Source organism: Crassostrea angulata, chromosome 8 (assembly GCF_025612915.1).
Source record: "Crassostrea angulata isolate pt1a10 chromosome 8, ASM2561291v2, whole genome shotgun sequence".
Taxonomy (NCBI): Eukaryota; Metazoa; Mollusca; class Bivalvia; order Ostreida; family Ostreidae; genus Magallana; species Magallana angulata.
The window spans coordinates 48,210,039-48,229,865 of NC_069118.1; the positions used below are offsets into that span (position 1 = coordinate 48,210,039).

General features: G+C 30.4%; 2 protein-coding genes across 2 annotated transcripts; both read right to left on the bottom strand.

Annotated features, from left to right (window-relative positions):
- Positions 1-1,938, bottom strand: LOC128161042 (metalloproteinase inhibitor 3-like). Its single transcript, XM_052824297.1, has 5 exons — positions 1,769-1,938; positions 1,452-1,543; positions 975-1,080; positions 486-610; positions 1-174 (listed from the first exon to the last, which is right to left on the bottom strand). The coding sequence occupies exons 1-5, from the start codon at positions 1,878-1,880 to the stop codon at positions 1-3; spliced, it is 609 nt and encodes a 202-aa protein (XP_052680257.1). The 5' UTR covers positions 1,881-1,938.
- A 4,604-nt stretch (positions 1,939-6,542) lies between these two features.
- On the bottom strand, positions 6,543-8,921 carry LOC128158872 (metalloproteinase inhibitor 3-like). Its single transcript, XM_052821847.1, has 5 exons — positions 8,810-8,921; positions 7,609-7,700; positions 7,338-7,440; positions 6,896-7,020; positions 6,543-6,692 (listed from the first exon to the last, which is right to left on the bottom strand). Exons 1-5 carry the CDS (start codon positions 8,919-8,921, stop codon positions 6,543-6,545), a joined length of 582 nt encoding a protein of 193 aa, XP_052677807.1.
- Positions 8,922-19,827: the final 10,906 nt, after the last annotated feature.

Here is a 19,827-nt window from a genome sequence, read left to right on the forward strand (position 1 = left end):
TTACAAATATGTACTTCTTGTACTTCGTAAGCATTCAGAAGTATGCCAGGAGCATCCTTTTCTTCCTCGTCTACAGGAATTTTCCTCAAAGAAGCACGAGTAGTCCCCATTTTGACCAACAACGCATTTATCACTTGATGGTTTAGAACACTGACCACCTAAGCAGATATCTATCTGTTTAAAAACATTATTATATACTCTTTTAAAGAAGAAAAAAAACATATCTAATAATTGAATAGCAATTATTGAAAGAAAATATCTAATGATTGACTAGCAATTATTTAATTCCCAGTAACCGAAACCTTACTTTTTCAAAAGCGAAATATGTTGTACATGTAAACCTGTGCTAAAACAATGAAAATAGAGTTTTCACATTCTTTCAATTTCGGTAAGATTTAAAACAGGATATGCATTAAATATTTGCTATTTCCTTTTTTTAACACAAGCACATTGACAAAACGAACATACTATATTGTATTACTTACATCGCAGGAACACTGATTGCTGTAATATCCGAATTTCAGTGCATTTCTCTGGTATTGAGTAAGTAAAGATGTTTCAACATTCCAATTACAGGTACTTGTGATCCACTTGTTTTTGTAGATAGTGCCTGTACTCATTGAAATTTTCGGATTATTAATCGACTATCATGATATTTTATTTGAAGCGATGTTTGGTAATAAAAACAATTCCGATAAAAACAATGCAAGACAGAACGAATATAACAAAGAAAGCATAACGTAATAGTAGTATAATAGTTTTGCCTACAAAGACCCCCTTTTAACATTTTTTTATTCAAATCGTAGGTATAGCACGATTACGTTTTATTTTTATTGTTTATTTACTTTTTCATTGTTTATTTACTTATTTATTTATTTAAAAATTCATTCATTTATTTGTTTTTATAAAAATGCATCTGTTGATATATACATACAACACCTATCTTTTTTTTTTTAGAAAAAAAATGTAATTACCGCTTATGATGTATTCACGACCCTTTTCGAAGTTCTCTCCACATCCTGCTGAGTTAGGAGCTGTGTATATCCTTTGTACTCGACGTATTTCCCTATAAGAGCCTTTCTGCAAGGGTCAACATTACAGAAATAAAATAAAAATAGTGTGACATAGGCTTTGATATTCTTCTGAGGTAAAAAGGAACATGATTTACATTATAGTGCACTCTTCAACTTAAACAGGATGACAGAAAATTAAAACAATTCATGAAACATGATACAGATTGATTTTTGATACAGATATTTATAATTGGAGAGCAGTAATGAGTCTGAGTTATTTGATCAAAATAAAGTTATCAGTCACATATATGTATAAGTTTGTTGGCTTTTTTTTTCTTTTTTGACTAATTAAAATGACCCCAAAATGTTACTACCATTTTTAAAATCAAACATGTTTTCAGCTACAAACAAAATGGTGAACGTTGTTTTCTAAGATACCTTATAATGTCGAAATATCCGTACTGTATAATAAACGTTATGAAAACTTGGGCTGCCAGTCTCCGTGCGACCCAAAACCCTCGCTTTGATAACTGAAATAACAAAGATTTTGTTTTAACTATGCTAAAACAGAAAAAAATTGAAGTTTTTCATTGATTTTTTTTTTTTATTATTTCTTGGTATTATAAACTTCTACATATACTCTTTATTCCTTTATAAGTTCAATCACCATTAAAAATATGCTACATTCTTGAAAAAAAAATATGTATTGCAAGAAATGTATTGTTTAATAAATCCAATAACTATAGAAAACATACCAAAATCCGAGCTACAGAACTGTACTTGTGGGTGCTGGGGAGCACATCTACATGCTTCGGAATAAGCATACACTGTTGATAAAACAGCAAACAGAATCCAAAAGGTCCTCATGTTTGCCTACTCAACGTAGCATATGTTTTAAGTTCTGTGCCCTTTACGTTTATAAGAAGATTTGCAATTAGGAACATGCAAAACAGGGTTATTAGCATGAAGTCCTCATATATTAGCATACTGACGTATTAAATTATTTGGGTATATTTTGTTTAAATTTCAAAAAGTTCTGTGTTTGCTTAATGTGACAATCCAAACTACCAGGCTGTCAATGTTTCTTATGTATAAAAAGACCCACATGATACATGTGTATGTTTATGTTTTATAGTATAACTGAAGTAAGTTTACAAGTAGTACCATATGATGTCTCCTGTACGGTACGATACACTTTTTATCAGCATTTTACACCCTTGCATTGATACAGTTTCATGCAAAAGTACATACTACGAAATGCTAACGATAGCTTAACAAATTGTTCTTAAAGTCCGAACCCGACGCAACTGGTACAATGAATGAAGAATAATTGCATACGAGGGTCATAGTAAGAATTATGGAAAAGCACTGTATATATTTATTGTAAAATATAGCCATTCTTGACATAATGCAGCTATTTCAGAACAAAGGAGTAAAATTATTGAAAATGTGCCTGAACTTTTAAACAAATTTTTAAAAAGTTACAGACATGTTAATAATTTCTGAAGAAGTCTTAGATTATGTTAAAGTTTAAAGTTGCAGGTGTATGCAACCGTCGGGTGCCTGTTATACATGGACATTTACAATGATGCACAGCAATAGAAAGAAGGAAATATTAACATATTAATATTAATAAGCAAATTAACCTTTAAAATTTATCTTTGCTTTAATAAGGAGCATATTGGTACTAATAACTTATTATTCACATCAATACTCATTTAATTAACCTTAAACGGAGCATGCTACTGTAGGTCTATGAGCGCAGTATCAGTAATTTAGTTTAGAGCGACAACTATTTTTGGAGGTTCTTTCATTTAGTTGTCTTTAAATGACATCTAAATCAATATACATTTAAAGCTTTTAACAAAATTGCTATGGGAACTATCCTGGATTTTGCCTATGAAAAGAACTGTTTGTTCACTTTATTTTGCCAAAATTACCAGCATAATATTCTTATAATATTCATTTTATTATTTGGCATTATAAGCAACATGTACAGCGGATAAAAACAAAATTAAATGCTCTGAAAAAAAAAAACCCTCCTACTACAGTCTAAAGAAGAACTATAATGCTAAAGATATTCGGGAAAATATACTCAAGCCACTGATTAAATGTAAACAGATAAAAATTTAAAGCAAAAAAAATACTCCAAGTTTCCGCAACCTGGTTTGGGAGAATAGGCTAAGTTAATTTCATTTTATCATACTTAATATTTATAATGAGTTAGGAGCTGCATATCACAGTTATTCCAGTATAAACGTAGAAAAAGAATCGAGAGGGTTTTTTTTTTCAAAGAAAGGCAGTGGGACGAGAATATCTAGCCAGGGATTTAATAAAAGAGATCATTCATGCTTCTAACATTTAGATATGCACGGAATCTTCTCACACCTAACCAGACAAAAATACTGATTACTGAAACAAGTAATTGTATCGATTACATGTACATGAAGAATGATTATAGACCAACTTGTTTCTGCAGCAAGGTTAGGTCCAAATCGTTCTTGTAATGGCGATTAAGGAGATGAAAATAGATATATTTACTATTGTGTCAATAACATGTATTTCCTGGTAATTGCAGTGAATTGCTGATAAAAATACAAACAATGTGTTAAATAAATGCACCGTGGTACATAGTATACAATATACATATTTGTGAGTTTTGTTACAGAAAAAGTATCTGTATTCCGATTGTGTTGTCTTCTTCCAAAGAAGTGTTTTTAGTGCAGGCTTGACGTTTAACATATTCATAAAGCTAAGAAACATGAAGATGAATTATAGTAATGATTTTCATTATTATTTTCATTCAAGAGCAGATGAACATTGAAATTATATAAGTTGTTTTTTTAAGAAATAATGGCTTAACATGTATTTCCAAATGAGGCGATTAATCAGATGATTGTGCACAGATTCAGTTATCTTGTTTACAATGTAAAACGTAAACGTTTTTGTGGATTCTAATCTCCTACCATATATAAAATGACATTTAAGATTGATATGCATCTTGTCCTTTTTTACCTAAGCGCAGTTGGGTTTGTCATTTTTGTGATGCGTAGTCTACAAATGGTATATTAAGTACATAATCATATTTGAAAAATAAGTTTTAGTTGACCTTCATCAAGCACGGATTAACCTTTTCATTCATTAATGATCTGATATATCTATGTGACAATAAACATCATAGTTGTTTTTTTTTTACAATTAGCGAATAAATATGAAAAGGTTTCAAAGAGAAGAGTACATGAATATACTGAAAAAATGCACCAGTTCATGTATAAGCGGACAAAGCAGACACACAAATCACAAGTGTTCCAAACAACTGGCTCGGAAGAGGCGGCTAATTCTGTTTAATAATTTTCAGATAATTTAGTTTGTAAATACTAATCTAAAATACAAATCAAAGTCCGTAAGCTAGATTTGAATAACTGTGTTTAAGTAGAAATAAAGTGAAGGAATAAAATTATACCACTCTAAAGAGGTGATTCTTTAACCTACAGAGAAAGTTGTCAGTAATTTAAGACGTAGCTACAATTGTTATAAATGTTGAACCATCCACCACATTTCTCCGAATCATAACATGTTATGCAATGAAGTCAATATCATATATTTCTCAATCATCTCTTAATCGTGTCTTTTTGTATATGTGAATCGCGATGGTAAGTATTCATGTACATTTATATTCTAAATTAAAAGTATAGACTGATTTCAATTTTTTTTTTTGGTTGTTGTTGTTTTTTTTTTTGTTTTTTTTTTTACATTTGATTAAGTTGTGTACTTTAGATAGAATGCCGTCTTTAAACGCATCGATAATAGTATAATAAAATCACCAGGTAACAATTAATCACATTCCTTTAAATAGTAAACTCGTATCAACCTTGACACAGATTTGACAGCTTTATCTTTATCTATTTATTTTCAAGAGACAGTTTGTCAACTTTGAAGACCTACATTAGAAATGTCTCCATTTGTTTCGCGTGTCTTACTTAGTAAATAAAAGGGTTACAATGTGCGTACAAAAATAGATTGCATAGAAAGATTTTTCTATTAATAGAATGTGTTGTTTTACCCTAGACAAGATACATCGCATTTGATAGCATTTCAGATGTTAAATGCTTGCGTTGTTAATTTAAAACGTTATCAAATATACAATTTGCATTTTTTATCAGTGGTACATACGAAAAAAAACACACTGTACAATTTGACGAAGCAATGGATGAAATTCAACAACGCAAGATATTTAAAGAAAGCAAAAAAAAAGTATGAATTTTGCATATGTAGAAAAGTTTATACTTGGTTTAATATTAACAGTGATAAAAAATAGATTAAATAAATTCAAAATTTAATGTTCCTTTCCAATTTATACTCATTGTATTTTAAAAAGAATTAATACGCGTACTATAATTATTGTTTCTAAAATAGAAGTTCATTTTGATACCAAATTTTTTTTGTGAAACGTAATACATGTAAAACCAAGTTTGTCTTCGGCCATTATGGAATAGTTGTACTCACAGACAGGGAAAATAAGGATTAGGCGTTTCTGCACTGTCGCCTATAAAACCTACTGCACCTTTGAAAACTTACCTCATTTACCTTACCTCATTTAAGAAACCGATGAACGTTAAAAATATAAAATAGTTTCTTAGTTTTATGGACCTTTTTACCCTATTTGTAAAATCCAAATTAAGGATTACGACCGTTGGTAAAATGCAACTAAATATATCTTCGTAGGAAGAAGCTCTGTCATTTAGTCAGCTAAACTTCGACTGAATATCAGCTCAAAGGTGACTGTATAGCGTAGTTTGAAATGTAATGTAATCTTGTAAAATGAAGTACACAATGCGCGGTTAAAAGAAGTTTATAATAAATGAGGCTAATCGTCCGAGCAAATCATTATGAAGTTATATTTGCATCATTTTATGAACCATTTTGATCGGTTTTTGTTTATATGAATCTTTTCTTTGTTTACTTCACAGACACTGATCTAATGTGTTGCATTTGAATTGAATTTTTTATATCAGCAAGTTTAGGCTATTTGTGCATATTTGATCCTCCATTTTCAAGCAGATTTAAGAAAGTATCTAATAGTGTTTATCTTGCAAACATTACTTGTTCGTTTGCATTTTTCCTCTTACAATGTAAATATGGTATTTTACTAGAACTTTAACCAAGCAAATTTATTTTTGAAACCATTTGCCAAAAACAAAACCATGCATTTTATGATTTCCTTGACAGAAAGGATAACCTTGCGGCCAAGCATTTTTTCCAATTTGATAAAAAGAATAATTTAGTTAAGCAGATATATGTCACTTAATTTATAGACTGGTTTCTAATTTTTATGAAGTATGCATGATAAATATGGCAATCTTTCTACAAACTTGATAGTTTTGTTGTATCTAAAAATCATTATTTTTTTAAGTACAAGATATTAAGTATACATGACGATGAATTTTCAAACCTTTTGTTTTGAAACTATATAAGCAAGAGAGAGCTTCTTTTTATTTAAAATGACATGCTTTTTGAAAGAGTAAGACATTAAAAGCAAGCTGGAGACTGCCAAGCACATCCATAATTTCCACGCTTGCATGAGTTTTCCCGGAAAAGACAAGATATATCGTCATCTTGCTTAATGAAACACGCATTCTGTGTAGGGGCAGAGCACTGGTCGCCGAAACAAATGTTCACCTGTTTGATAAATCGAAAGACTCATAATTTGACAATATATATATATATATATATATATATATATATATATTAATGTTGTTCAAACGATATGTAAGGTTTTCTAATAGACAAATTATAAAGTCATAACATTTATTCTAAATTCGGATTAATAAAAATTTCAGCATTAATTTAAAGTAATATTTGTGAATATTTTTGCAACTTACGTCACAAAAACAGTTTTTCCTATAAACTTCAGATTTAAGGGCATTTCTTTGGTATGGAGGAAGGGATGATACTTCTGTATTCCAGCTACATGAGCTTGTTCTCCATTTGCTGTCTCTAATGGTGCCTAGAAAAGCCAAATTACACTTGAAATTGTTTTTACCTTCGAATATTATCAAAGAAAAAAAAATAGCAATTTGTTTTGAAGACATGCAATATTTTTTTCTGTTATTGACACAGGTATATTCAAGCAGGATCTGCTTTTATGAAGAAGAAATTACAAGTAAAAGAATACACTTCAAACGTTACATTAACAAACCAATGCCTTTTGAATAAATCTTGAATATACACATATCGGTCTAAAAAAGTTTCAACGCAAATTAAAGAAAAAAAGCAAAAACAATAAAAAAAAAACAAATGTGGCGAGTTGATTGCTTTTTATACCAGTTATGATGTATTCGCTGCCAATCTTGAAAAACGATCCACATGCAGCTCCACCAGAAGCTGTAAAGATTTGTACACGGCGTCCCTTGAAGTAACGACTTCCCTACAAATATCATCAGTTTTTTCAGCTGTAAGAAGATTATTTTGTTTACTCTCAATTGTAAAACTGAAAGGTTAGTACCATTTTTAACATTAAAATCAAGGATTTTAAACATTACAATCGAACTGACAAAATTATAACTACATTTAAATTTAGTCTAAATAACTTTACCTTATACACCGTCGTAACTTTAACTGTATAAACGATATTTTCAAATATTGATCCGCCAGTTTCTTTTCTCTGAAGAATCTTGGCCTTCACAACTGAAACGATATAAATTATATTTGCTTTGAATGTAGTAAAATGCAATGCATCACATAAAAATCATATAAAATCATATATTCGTCAAGAAATATTCAATAAAGTGTCCCTCAAAGAATTTTCAATTTTGTTGGCCAAAAAAAGTATAGCCACCAATTTTCCGTTTCAGAAAAAAATAAAGAATTATCAATCATATTGCCTGCTTAATATAAACTAGAAATCTTAATTGTATACACATTTTGTTCAAACATAAAACGAACAAAATGTAGAAGTTTCCAAAAACAATTAAAAATATACTCACCGTATACAGATTGATCTTTGGTAAAAATGCATATTTTCTAGTGCCAAAGAAAATTACCTTGAAGACGACAATTTGATAGGTTTTGCAGAAATACAGATGAATGCGTTGTTTCTTGTTTTTTATTTTATTTTTAGGACTGAACAACAATGTAAGATCTTCGGGTTTGCATAAAAATTTATTTATGTATGATGGTAGCTGCAAATACTGTGAAATAATTATTGTTTATAAGGGACTTTTGTGGGTAACGCTTGCCCACGATTTACATCCCCAAGAACGTACATACAAGCCTGTGTTTAATATTGATGAAAATACCCCATCTTCCTGCCAGCGAAAATACGTCCCAACAAACCAGGAAAATTTTCGCTACCAAAAACATTGACTCCATTGAATAAAATTGATTCCAGAGTAGTTAATATTAGTTTGTACTGAAAAATTGCCAGACGAATTAAAAAATATGGCAAAAACTTCTTCATCAATCTCAATGGGTCCTGCCTGATGTTCTGCGACTTGTGCTTTTAGTCCAGATTGGCTACTTACAGCAAATAACCGTGAAGAAAATATTTTTTTTTCGTGTGCACTAAGCAAACATCATTAGATATCTTTCACGTTTTTTAAGGTTTTTGAATATGCATTTTCACTGCAAGATATGTTTCCTCATCCTCTTCCAATATAAAATTAAAGAGTGACCTTTTTAACATGCAGCTAAAGAAACACACTGGCAGACGGACAGATAGATAGATAGATAGATAGATAGATAGATAGATAGATAGATAAATAGATAAATAGATAGATTGATAGATAAATAGATACCGTAGTTTGCGTTACAAAACTGCACTTGGGGATGTGTACGCGCACATGTACAAGCTTCGGCATAGTCAGAGACAAAGGTTAACACAACACAAAATAAAATCAGTGCTCTCATCTTGGCGGTCTAAAACAAGTCAACAAATTTTGCAATCCTCTTGAATTTAAATGATTATGTAAAACGTTTTCTTAAACTAGAAATACAAATTAGTATTCATAAGGTATATGTAAAATGTCAGTTTTATACATTACCCTTCATTATGAAGTCACAAACTTTCCAAAATGACACGACTAACTATTTGAATTGGTCAAATCGGGGATTTTGCCTTTAAAGATATACATGTAATGAAAATCTTATTAGACAAATCACCACATGTACTATTGACTACGTAAATGTAGGTATACAAAAGTCGGGATGAGATCAAAGTTAGTTTATGAAATTGTAAAAAAAAAAAATCAGCAAATGTTAATTGTACATGTAAGATAGAACAAACACTGTGCTTCAGGCATATAGATAATATCGCTCATCTGAGCAACATTAGCTATAGTAAAATCAGTTTCCTGGAATCATATACAAAATCATTATATGAAAATTGTAGTAGAGAAATATTCTGTATAAATATATTTTTTCCGGAGGCCACAAATAGTAAAAAAACTTTAATTTATACTATCTGGTGATGTTTCCGTACAACGCCACTGTCTAAATGGTTTTAAGAAGATATTCAATTTCTTTTCATATTTCCATCAAATATTTTGAACCATCGTTAACCCATCCTACCCCCGAGAATCTTGATTTGAACAAACTTGAATGTACATCACGCAAGTTTGCATCCATACAAGTTCCATCTTTTCTTGCCTATTTTTTTTTTTTGGATTTCTTAAAATACCACTATCATTCCAATAATTTCATTCAACCCCCTTTGAAAGAGAGCGTGGCAATTAATTCTGACAAATCTAAATCCCCTTCACTCAATGATTGTTTGTGCAATTGTGATTAAAGTGACCCAGTACATCTAAAAAAGTCAAGCATGTAAAAGTTTACAGACAGAACAAGGAACAGACCGATAGACGAACTGACAAACTACGGCCAGTAAGTTATGAGAAAACCTAATTTTATCTTCCCGATAAGGTGAGCTTAAATTATTCATATCACCATTCGCAAGGAATTGTAATCGTACATAAATCATTAAAAACAAAACACATGTCGTATATGTTTTCAAGATATATCTTTTTATAGGAATAAAAAAAATTCTTTAAATACTGCATATATACAGTAGTCAGATTAGTTGTTTACATACATTTCAATAAATGTCATGTCGATAACTTTTATATGGTTACCTTTCTGAAACGTATATTTTTGTATGTTACACATTTTCAGAAGTAAATAAAAGATTTGCTTTGAATCTGAAAATAACAGATTCCTGTATAAGTCAAACTCGTTCGTTCTTTATCGTTGTTCTTTCCTTGTCTTTTTTCCTAGCGTTTCGGATAAAGTAATTTGTCTTTTTTATATATGCAGCTATTTTTCTTCTTTATAAATATTGCAATTTATTAAAGCTGATTCTTATTGTTTGCATAAGTGATATATAAAAAAGTTTTCTTTTGTGTGTATTGAAAAATCTGGTGATTTTCAAATAAAATAAAGTATGAATAGTCATAATCATTCAACGTAATTGATATGTTTTTCTGAAAAAACAATATGCTCGCATTGTGGTGTCAAGTCTTTTCAATGTGAGGCTACGTTTAAACGATTTGGTTAGAACACACGATCTGTCTATGCCAATGTGACATAATGGTCAAAAGTACACGTATGACATCAGAATATGTCATCTAAAATAACAGCGAAGTATGTTTGACATTAATATATCATTAACATTTATGAACTTGCTTATTCATTATTTCTCGCAGATGTTCCGATCGTTACATATATGTAGGTTATCCTCGATCAACTATTTTTTTGAAATACTCAGGCACGTAGCATCGTTTTTGAGAAATTCAATTTTTTATATATAACTTTATTTTAATTTTTAAATTTTAACAAATATGTTTCTGCGAGAAAAAGTGGGAGGGGGGGGGGGGGGGCTGGCCCTCCTGATGCTACGTACCTGATTCTAATTATTATATCTCCTGTCTCCTGATAGATATAGATTACGTTTATTATACATTAGAATTCGCAATTGTTTAGTTGGGAGAAAACCATTAATAATGCGGTCATTATCACATTTATGAAAATAAAAAGTAACAATCAAAGCATAACAGAAACTTTCAATTCTTCTGGATTAAATATTACGGTTCATTATTACAATTAGTTGGTAACTTGTAATTAGTTAATAACTTTGCCAAATTAATGCTAAAATAATCATAAAACCATCTGTCTACAGTTTTCAAAAAACTTAAAATGATCCTTTCATAACGGTTGTAATTGGGTCATAGGATTGGACTAATACCTCCAAAATACACAAAAGAACAAAGACGGTTTTATTTGTCATTTAGCTTACGCAATTACAAAAACAAAAATTTTCATCTTTAAAATGTAAGAATGCATCAAATAAATTAAATTCAATAGATTGGATAAGTTTTTAAAACTTTAAGAAGTTGTTTTATTTTTTATTAACTTGCTTAAATTCTAATCCAATTTTAAATAAGGTTGAATCTGTGTATATAATCATTCCTGTAGGTTATTCTGTATCAAAAAGTGACAGTCTCCCTGATTTCTCAAATTTCTCCCTGATAACTCCTCTGTTGGGGAGAAATAAGCCTCCCAAAAATTTTGTTGGTACTTGTGACTTGAAATACTCTTTATGATGTTAAAAACGTAAACAGCTCTCTTAAATTCGTCAAATTTCAGATAGAGTTTGTTTTGGTAATGACTATAATTAAAGTGAAATTGTGTAAATTGACAGATCTTAATTATCTGAATTTTTTTCCCCGGACATTATGTTTCAAATTTGTGTTACAATGTAATATGTCTTGGTATGGACATCTATTTCCTTGTACAAAAAGATATACTCTACAAATGTAGTGATTTTGTGTAAACTTTATATTGCAGAATCATTAAATATGATTTCACACACATTTACATTAATTAGCACATTACCTTAAATTTATCAAATATTATTGTTTCAATATACGTTTAGACATTTTATAAACCAAATTTTCAAAAATTGGTACTAAGTATGTGCATTAACATAAAAAATTATATTTAAATATTGGTTAACATGTACATCCACATACTAATAATAATTAATCAATTTATGCATATCTAGTCATTGAATTAAACATCTTTAAATTTTAGGTAAACAATATCACATTGTGAATTCGATATTCAAGTTGTTTTGCATTCCATTATTCCTTTAGTAAAAGTAAAACAATTTGTTTGAAAAAAGCTCATATTTTTTTTTTAGTTTTGTAATTACATTTTAAGTAAAGAATTTATTGGTTATTTTTTCATTTTTAATTTATAATGTATTTTCAATTGTGCCCTGGCAGAAAATAAAAATGATTTACCTACCCACCTATCCAAATTCAAAATTTAGGGTCGGGTTAGGGGAAACATAAATATTTTTAATGATGACCTTAAGGAAGGAAAATTATGACAAGAATAAAATTAATTTGTTTTGATGTGAGAGGTTGATGAATTTTGCAGTTTTTTCCGTATCCTAAGGGTCATTTCATGATGTATCAATTCTTTATACATCTTGACCGTCAAAACTCTGTTGCTAATACAGTAAGATTGTGCTTCATGTTATAGTTATCCTCGTCCTCCTTAGAGGGATTCCTTTTTTTCCTTCAAATATAATATTATTGTAAAATGAAATCAGAGCGTGAAATGTAACATATGTTGATATTCTATATTGATTATAAATTATATCAACGTACATTTCAATGCACTGTCCTAGGTTTTTTTTCTATGTTTCTATATATTTTCGTTTATTTTAGCAAACAAAAATTCATCAGTTCATATAACTATTTAGACTGTTTATGTGTTTCTTTTCAAGAAAAATAACTCTTTTTCTCATCGGTTGGCCATATTTTATCATTATCTAAATATGTGTTTGAAATAGGAGCAGTAGAAGTAAAACCACTGGCCAAAATTCGTATAATGTTATTTTCTTAACATTTTAGTACCGAAAAAAATGTTACCGTATTATTACTAGCTTTTGGCAAACGTTGAAACGTAGAATTAATAAAGGGATTTTGATTTCGTTTGCAATAATCCAAAAAACTCATTATTTACTGCAATTGGTAAGTCTGCTATCTAACTACATTTTATAGCAAATAGTCAATAAAAAGAATGGCTTTATTGGTTTTTAAATATAAGGGATGTCTGTAAAATTTGTAACATTGATAAAAATTCACAAACATGGATAAAATTTATAAAACTATTATTTTCGTTAAATTCATATTATCAAAAAACAAAGCATTATCGAAAATTTATGACGTTATCCAACGCCAAACACTAAATAAAGAAGACGTTTCTCGACGAAGTCATCGTTTAACTCGACACATTTCTTGTAGAGCTTTACCCAACTATGCGGATTTCATTCATGAAAAAATAAAATGAATAAAACTTCTTCTCTCAGTTATTTCAAATTCTTAAATCTCTGGCCACGGGTATAGAGGAATACGGCTGAGTCCATAAGGACCAAGTCCGGGCTGTATGAAGGATGCTGAAGGCTTTTGAAACGTATTAAATCGATCTCTGTATGTGTGAGATATTTTGTCGGGGGCATTATCTAGGTGAAATAAAACTTGATCTTAATTAGCCCGATAGGTATGGGCTCTTCTTTATACGTTATAGTACCAAATCTATGCTCAAACCCTAACAAAAAACATTACCGTTACGAATTACCGTTAATACCGCATCAACAATTTGAATAACATTTAATGTTCTTAGAATGTTTTGCACTTGTCAGATCTTGGAACCCATCTTGTACAGACACGACTCATATTTATATCTTGAGATAAATATCATGTACCGTAGTCTTTGAAACTCCGCATTTTTCTACAACTTCACAGACTGTTAGTCGCCCCTACAACGTCCCTAATATTATTTTTAACGGTTCCGCTATTTTGAAATGATATTTGTTCCTGCAAATCATCCATTTCATTCTCCCTTTCGTATGAAAAAAAAACTTTTCTGCCGCTCGAATACTAAGAAATGGTTCATTTTTTTTTTCGACTGTTTGAAAAATTTGTGAGCCTCAGTCTGTTGGAGTCTTTCCGGTGCCCGTGCTTTTTTTTTTACCGCTCGCGGCTCCGCCTTCTCCGAAAACGTTTCGTGCAAAATCACTATATGTTGGACTCTAACTTTCAAATTTCACATCTGTTGTGTAATATTTTCTCACAATAGAATTCTAAGAAAGTTGTTCATCCAATTAGTAATTGATACTTTTTGTGATTCCAAAGGGTTTTATGTCTCAAGAACTGCTTATTTGTCTAAATTATCTGGGGTTTTTTCATGTCTGAGACATCAACGACTTGTTGAATTTATTTAATTATCTTTTATCTGTGAACTTTCACTCCGCTTACGCAATGTCATTACCTGTTAATTTTTTCTCATTGGTCGGATACTTATATATACTTAGGTATATTTGTCAATCTTCAGTTTGAAATACAGAGGCCAGCCTCGATCAGTCGTCCGACTAACCCAGAGTCTGAGTTTGGTGGCCAATTCTGGCCAAGTCCGTCTCGTTAGAAACATGTCTCTTTCATTGTTAATTCATGGAACTATTTCCATCGTTGAGTATCGTGATATAAATTTGCAATTCTGAATCAATTGCCTTTATTTCTCTGGAACTGTATTTTGGAGGTCCCTCGGGAATACGTCACACCTTTCCTTTGTTTTTACCTTACGGTCAGCAGCGCGTCTCAACCCTATACCTTGTATCCTCAACGCCACAGTTCCCTCAGCCCGTTTGTACTTCACAAGACGGGTGTAGTTCCAGATGAATTTCTTAACATCGTACAAATCTAAGCCGTCACAGAAATACTGCATTTCTGAATTTTTCCGGCTGTGGCTTTAAACTAAAAACTTCGCTTGATACATTTAAAGGGGCATGGCTACGATTTTGGTCAAATTCTTTTTTACTGTTTTATTATTTACAATGCTTTAGGAATGCATTTGAAATGACCAAATAAAATTGGAGAGTCAATAGTGAAGTTATAAGCAAGATACAGAGCTCATTATTCTTTGTTTATGTAAACAAGGCTCGTGCCCTGGTTCTTTTTTTTTTTACATAGGTTCAATATACCAGTAAGAAATCTTTTTTAAGCTGATCTTTCAATCTTTCAATCTTCTTATTCATTTTAAGCATAAAGAAACAGATCTTATCGTTTACCACATTCATTTTCGGTCCAAAACTGGAGTTTTCACTTCAACGTTCAAAATGTAAACAAAAGCTTTGTTTACATAGCAATGAATTGTAAGCTCTGTAACTGGCTTATATCTCAACGAATGACACTTAAATTTTGTCTTCCTATTAAAAATGCCTTTCTAAAGCATTGTAAACATTAAAATCGGGAAAATAATTTTTTTGACCAAAATCATGACCATGCCGCTTTAAAGAGGCATCGCTCCTTCTGTTTTAGGTAGCCATTTTTGGTAACCTCTAGTCTGAAAATTCTGCATCACATATTAATTCTATATATAATATATTTATAATTTACAATGCCAAAAAAATATATTGAATAAAATTGTTTTTTAAAAAAATACATTTTAACAGAGTTTAGTAAGAGACTATATTTTGCGGCGGAAGGTTTTCAAGAAGGAAATGAACAATTTTCATAACAGCGCAGACCGATCTTCTGAATGGTTTGTGTATGACGATAGATTCACGATGGTCTAAAACATATTTTAACAATAGTTTGATATTTTTATCGATATATTTCGCCGTATTTAGCATATATTTCATAGAATTAAAAACAACCCCAAATTTGGCCTAAAATTAGCTTATTTCATGCTATATAATTATCAATTTTTTGAGATGTGACCCCTACTTGTTTTACTTTTTAATGAGACATCAACTGTTTGTCTATTCGTATGCAAAGTTTTGGAAAGATGACATAACTACAATTTTTTATATTTGTGTTATAATTTGATTACTCCAAAATTTCGTAACATCTGTTGTTGTGTTCATTATATTCTGGCCTTTGAAGCCACCAGTAAAGCAAGAGTTTTTAAACCTTGACTTAGATTTTACTTCTATAGTCATTACATGTGCTCAACTTTATACTGTATTAAAATCATAACTAAATAATCTTTCAAACTATAAATACTTGTTTGATATCTTCAAATTATCAAATTCTGTGCCAAATTTTAGCTAAAAATTCAGGGAAATTATCCTTTCTGTTTGGTGCCATGTATTTCCAAAAAATGGCATGTTACATGGGTCACAAATAAAATAAATGAACATTACAGGTTACCTCACATCTTTATATCAAAGTGGATTACGGATGATTGACATTACTATTATTTCAGGTGCAAAATCCTTAACACCCAGTATAATTTCGTCGCTAAATCTTATAATAAAACCATTATTTCTGATTTTTCTGAAATAAAAAAACAATAATTGTATAATATAACGATACCTTTTTTAAATTTAAGATTCCCAACAAACTTTACGGACAACCCCCGAACATTTTATATAATCAATCAATGAAATAAAACAAATGATTCCTATTGGAAATTGAACATATCGTTTAGGTCAAAATATAGTAAATGAAAGGTGCCTACAGATTTATAAAATTTAAGATATATATTCTTTCAATGATGCTTCATAACAATAGGTTTGTTTGATAAGGTGTACCGGGGCTACATTATTGGTAAACACAATAAAAAATCATGTTTAAGACTGTCACTTTCTATGAAACTAGATTTTGGCCTGTGCTTACACGGGTTGACATTGCATTTGATATCGGATATTCACGAAATAGATACATCGACACAGCATTTTGTTGACATTTATTTAACCAAGATTTAAGCCTATAATAATGCTATTAATTTTACTACACTCTGCTTAGTTGAAATAATCTATAACTCTGTCTCGGGACAGGCCTTCACCACATTTAAATGTCTACCATATACCCGTAATGTAGCAAAAAATTGCAGAATCGCTCCGAAACGATTTTGGGGGAAATTATTGAAGCTGCATTGAAAATAGCAGTCAAATTATTCATAAACAAACCATTTCGGTGCTGTAAATACCCTTTCATCTAAAAATTTAATTCATATTAATGAATAATTCACCACTTTTTTACCAACGTTTTTACTCTCTTCAAGTTAACACACCATAGTAATTGCACTGTTTTAGAGGTATCTCCCGTATTTTCTTTGATGAACAGAATATATTGAATATTTCCAATTAAATTTACACGTATTTGTATTATTGTTTCTGTGTTTATCGATTCAAATGAGATATTTTGAAAACATAAACTAAATAGCCTCCCGTCATTTAGCGTGAATGTAATGCGCATGCGCAAGATTGTAAAATCCAAAAAATCCAGATCATTTCCGGACTTTTTAAAGGAAATTTCGTTGATTATTGATTAGCGAAGCTTGACTGAGAAAAAAATAAAAACAAATTGGTATTATTCAAGAACCAATGATGTTAAATATATATATATATATATATATATATATATATATATATATATATATATATATATATATATATATATATATATATATATATACATGTATATATATCAGGCTTTGGGCGAATTACATTGTAAAGTAATGCATTACATTACCATTACTTCATGAATTTGGGAATTAAATTACCATTACCATTACCTAATTCTCTTGAAGTAATGTATTACATTACCATTACATGAGTAAAGTAATGCATTACCATTACCATTACTTTGTGAAAAGTCGACAATTAGTTTTGAAAAAAGTAATTTTATTGCTGATTAAAAAGTTTTTGCAAATGTTTTATATAGGAATGAGGAATCTTTCTTTGAGTATTATGAGGTGATAATTTTGGTCGGGGCGTGATCAAATCCAATAAAGCCCGAAGGGCTTTATGATAGATTTGATAACGCCCCGACGGAAAATATCACCTCATAATAATCAAAAAATGATTCCTTTTTACTTATATTTATATCATTTTAAGCCATCGTACATCCTAATAAGCAAACCCCGCTGGCGCCTCAATTTGGCGTCATTTGTATCATGGGTTATATAGTACAAAATCGATTCGTAGTGTTATCACAGGCAAAGACGCTAGAAAATGTAAATATATATAAATCACACTAAAACATTTTTACAGGTTCATGTTTACTATCAGGCTCAAATTTAATGACTTGAACAAGATTGCTGTTGCGCTTTATGATCAGCGAAGTTTCAAAGGTTTCATTTTTGAACTGCATCCTGTCGGGTTTGAAAATCTAAGATATAAGTGTCCAGACAATAAGAGAAAAAAATACATGAATTTTGTATTTTCTATCAGTCCAAACTATTGTATATAATATACGAGAGAGAGAGAGAGAGAGAGAGAGAGAGAGAGAGAGAGAGAGAGAGAGAGAGAGAGAGAGAGAGTAAAAAAATTTTTCAAATGGGTTATAATACTGGAAGTTATTTTTAAGCTTTCAGAGAGCATGGTTGGACAGTGCAGTCGTTTTTAATGCATTCTTTTTTGCTTCTAAGGGTGTAAGTCTGTTCTCTATCCTAATGGAACACGGTGAAGAGAAGGGCGGAGATCAGAGTGTTTAGCACCTATTAAAACAATAGAATGTTTGGATACTACTTAGGGGGCATTGAGTGTTGTTTACACATTCTTCACAGTAAAGAATTCATTGAATGCACAACTAACTGGAGTAAATTTTTCCAATGATATAAGATTCTGAATAACAACACTCTTAAAATGTTATGAAATTGTGTTGTAACAGCTAGTTATATTGACAATTTAAGAATGGATTTCAATGAATTTTTTAAAACATGAAACCAAAATATCTTTATCTCAAGAATGACTTTTTCTTCTTTAAAACAATTTTTATTCCAATACAATTTCAATAATTCAATTCATCACAATTTTAAAAATGAACATGCATAAATAAGCATAGTAATGCAAAGTAATGCCATGTAATGCCAGCATTACACTATATTTTGGAAAGTAATGCATTACATTAGCATTACTCGTAATGCTAAATTTGTGGCATTACACATTACTAGCATTACTTTAAAAACATGTAATGCATTGCAATGCATTACCATTACATTTAGCATTACCCCCAGCCTGATATATATATATATATATATATATATATATATATATATATATATATATATATATATATATATATATATATATATATATATATATATATAGTACTCTTTCAATTTCGTGGTATTTAAGCCTAAATAGTCGAGTTTATTATTAGTTCCCTACCGGTTTTCACCGGAGGGGACTATAGCTTTCCTCTGCGTCCGTCAGTCCGTCTGTCCGTCCGTCTGTCTGTCTGTCCGTCCCTCTGTCTGTCCCACTTCAGTTTTTCCCACTTTTTTTATGCGTTTGAGGAATAATATCAAATTTGCTGAACAGCTTCAAAATATCAATTTACAGATCAAGTTTACACTTTTATAGCGTCTGGTTGACATATTTTCGAGAAAATTAATTTTTTATATTCCACTTTTTTAATGTTCGGGTTCGATATTCTGCATAACAGTGCATTGTGGTCACAATATTTCCACAAACCGGTAGGGGACGTGTATTGCTAATGCAATACTCTCAGAATGCTTGTTTCAATATAGTATCATAGATATGACGGAACTGAGGAACAAATTTCGGAGTTTTGTTCATTTTCTTATAAATAAAATATATCCAGAATGCCTACAGTCTCTCAAAAAAAAACCCACCGGAATCAAACTAGCTCTTTAAAATGATGTCAAATTGGATATAGGTATCGGGATTACTTTTCCCATGATTTAACATAGAATGTCAAGAAATTGCAATTGTATACTTTTTTACATAATTCATTTAAAGCCATAAAGTACGGGTAAAGATTCTCCAAATCCATCATGA

Coding starts and splice junctions, on each gene's coding strand:
- LOC128158872 (XM_052821847.1), bottom strand. CDS start 8,921: ATGAGAGCACTGATTTTATTTTGTGTTGTGTTAACCTTTGTCTCTGAC. Junction 7,701..8,809: donor GTTTTGTAACGCAAACTACG/GTATCTATTTAT, acceptor ATATCGTTTCAG/TTGTGAAGGCCAAGATTCTT. Junction 7,021..7,337: donor CAGCGAATACATCATAACTG/GTATAAAAAGCA, acceptor TGGCTTTTCTAG/GCACCATTAGAGACAGCAAA.
- LOC128161042 (XM_052824297.1), bottom strand. CDS start 1,880: ATGAGGACCTTTTGGATTCTGTTTGCTGTTTTATCAACAGTGTATGCT. Junction 1,081..1,451: donor GGATATTTCGACATTATAAG/GTATCTTAGAAA, acceptor TGACCCTTGCAG/AAAGGCTCTTATAGGGAAAT. Junction 175..485: donor GCAATCAGTGTTCCTGCGAT/GTAAGTAATACA, acceptor GTTTTTAAACAG/ATAGATATCTGCTTAGGTGG.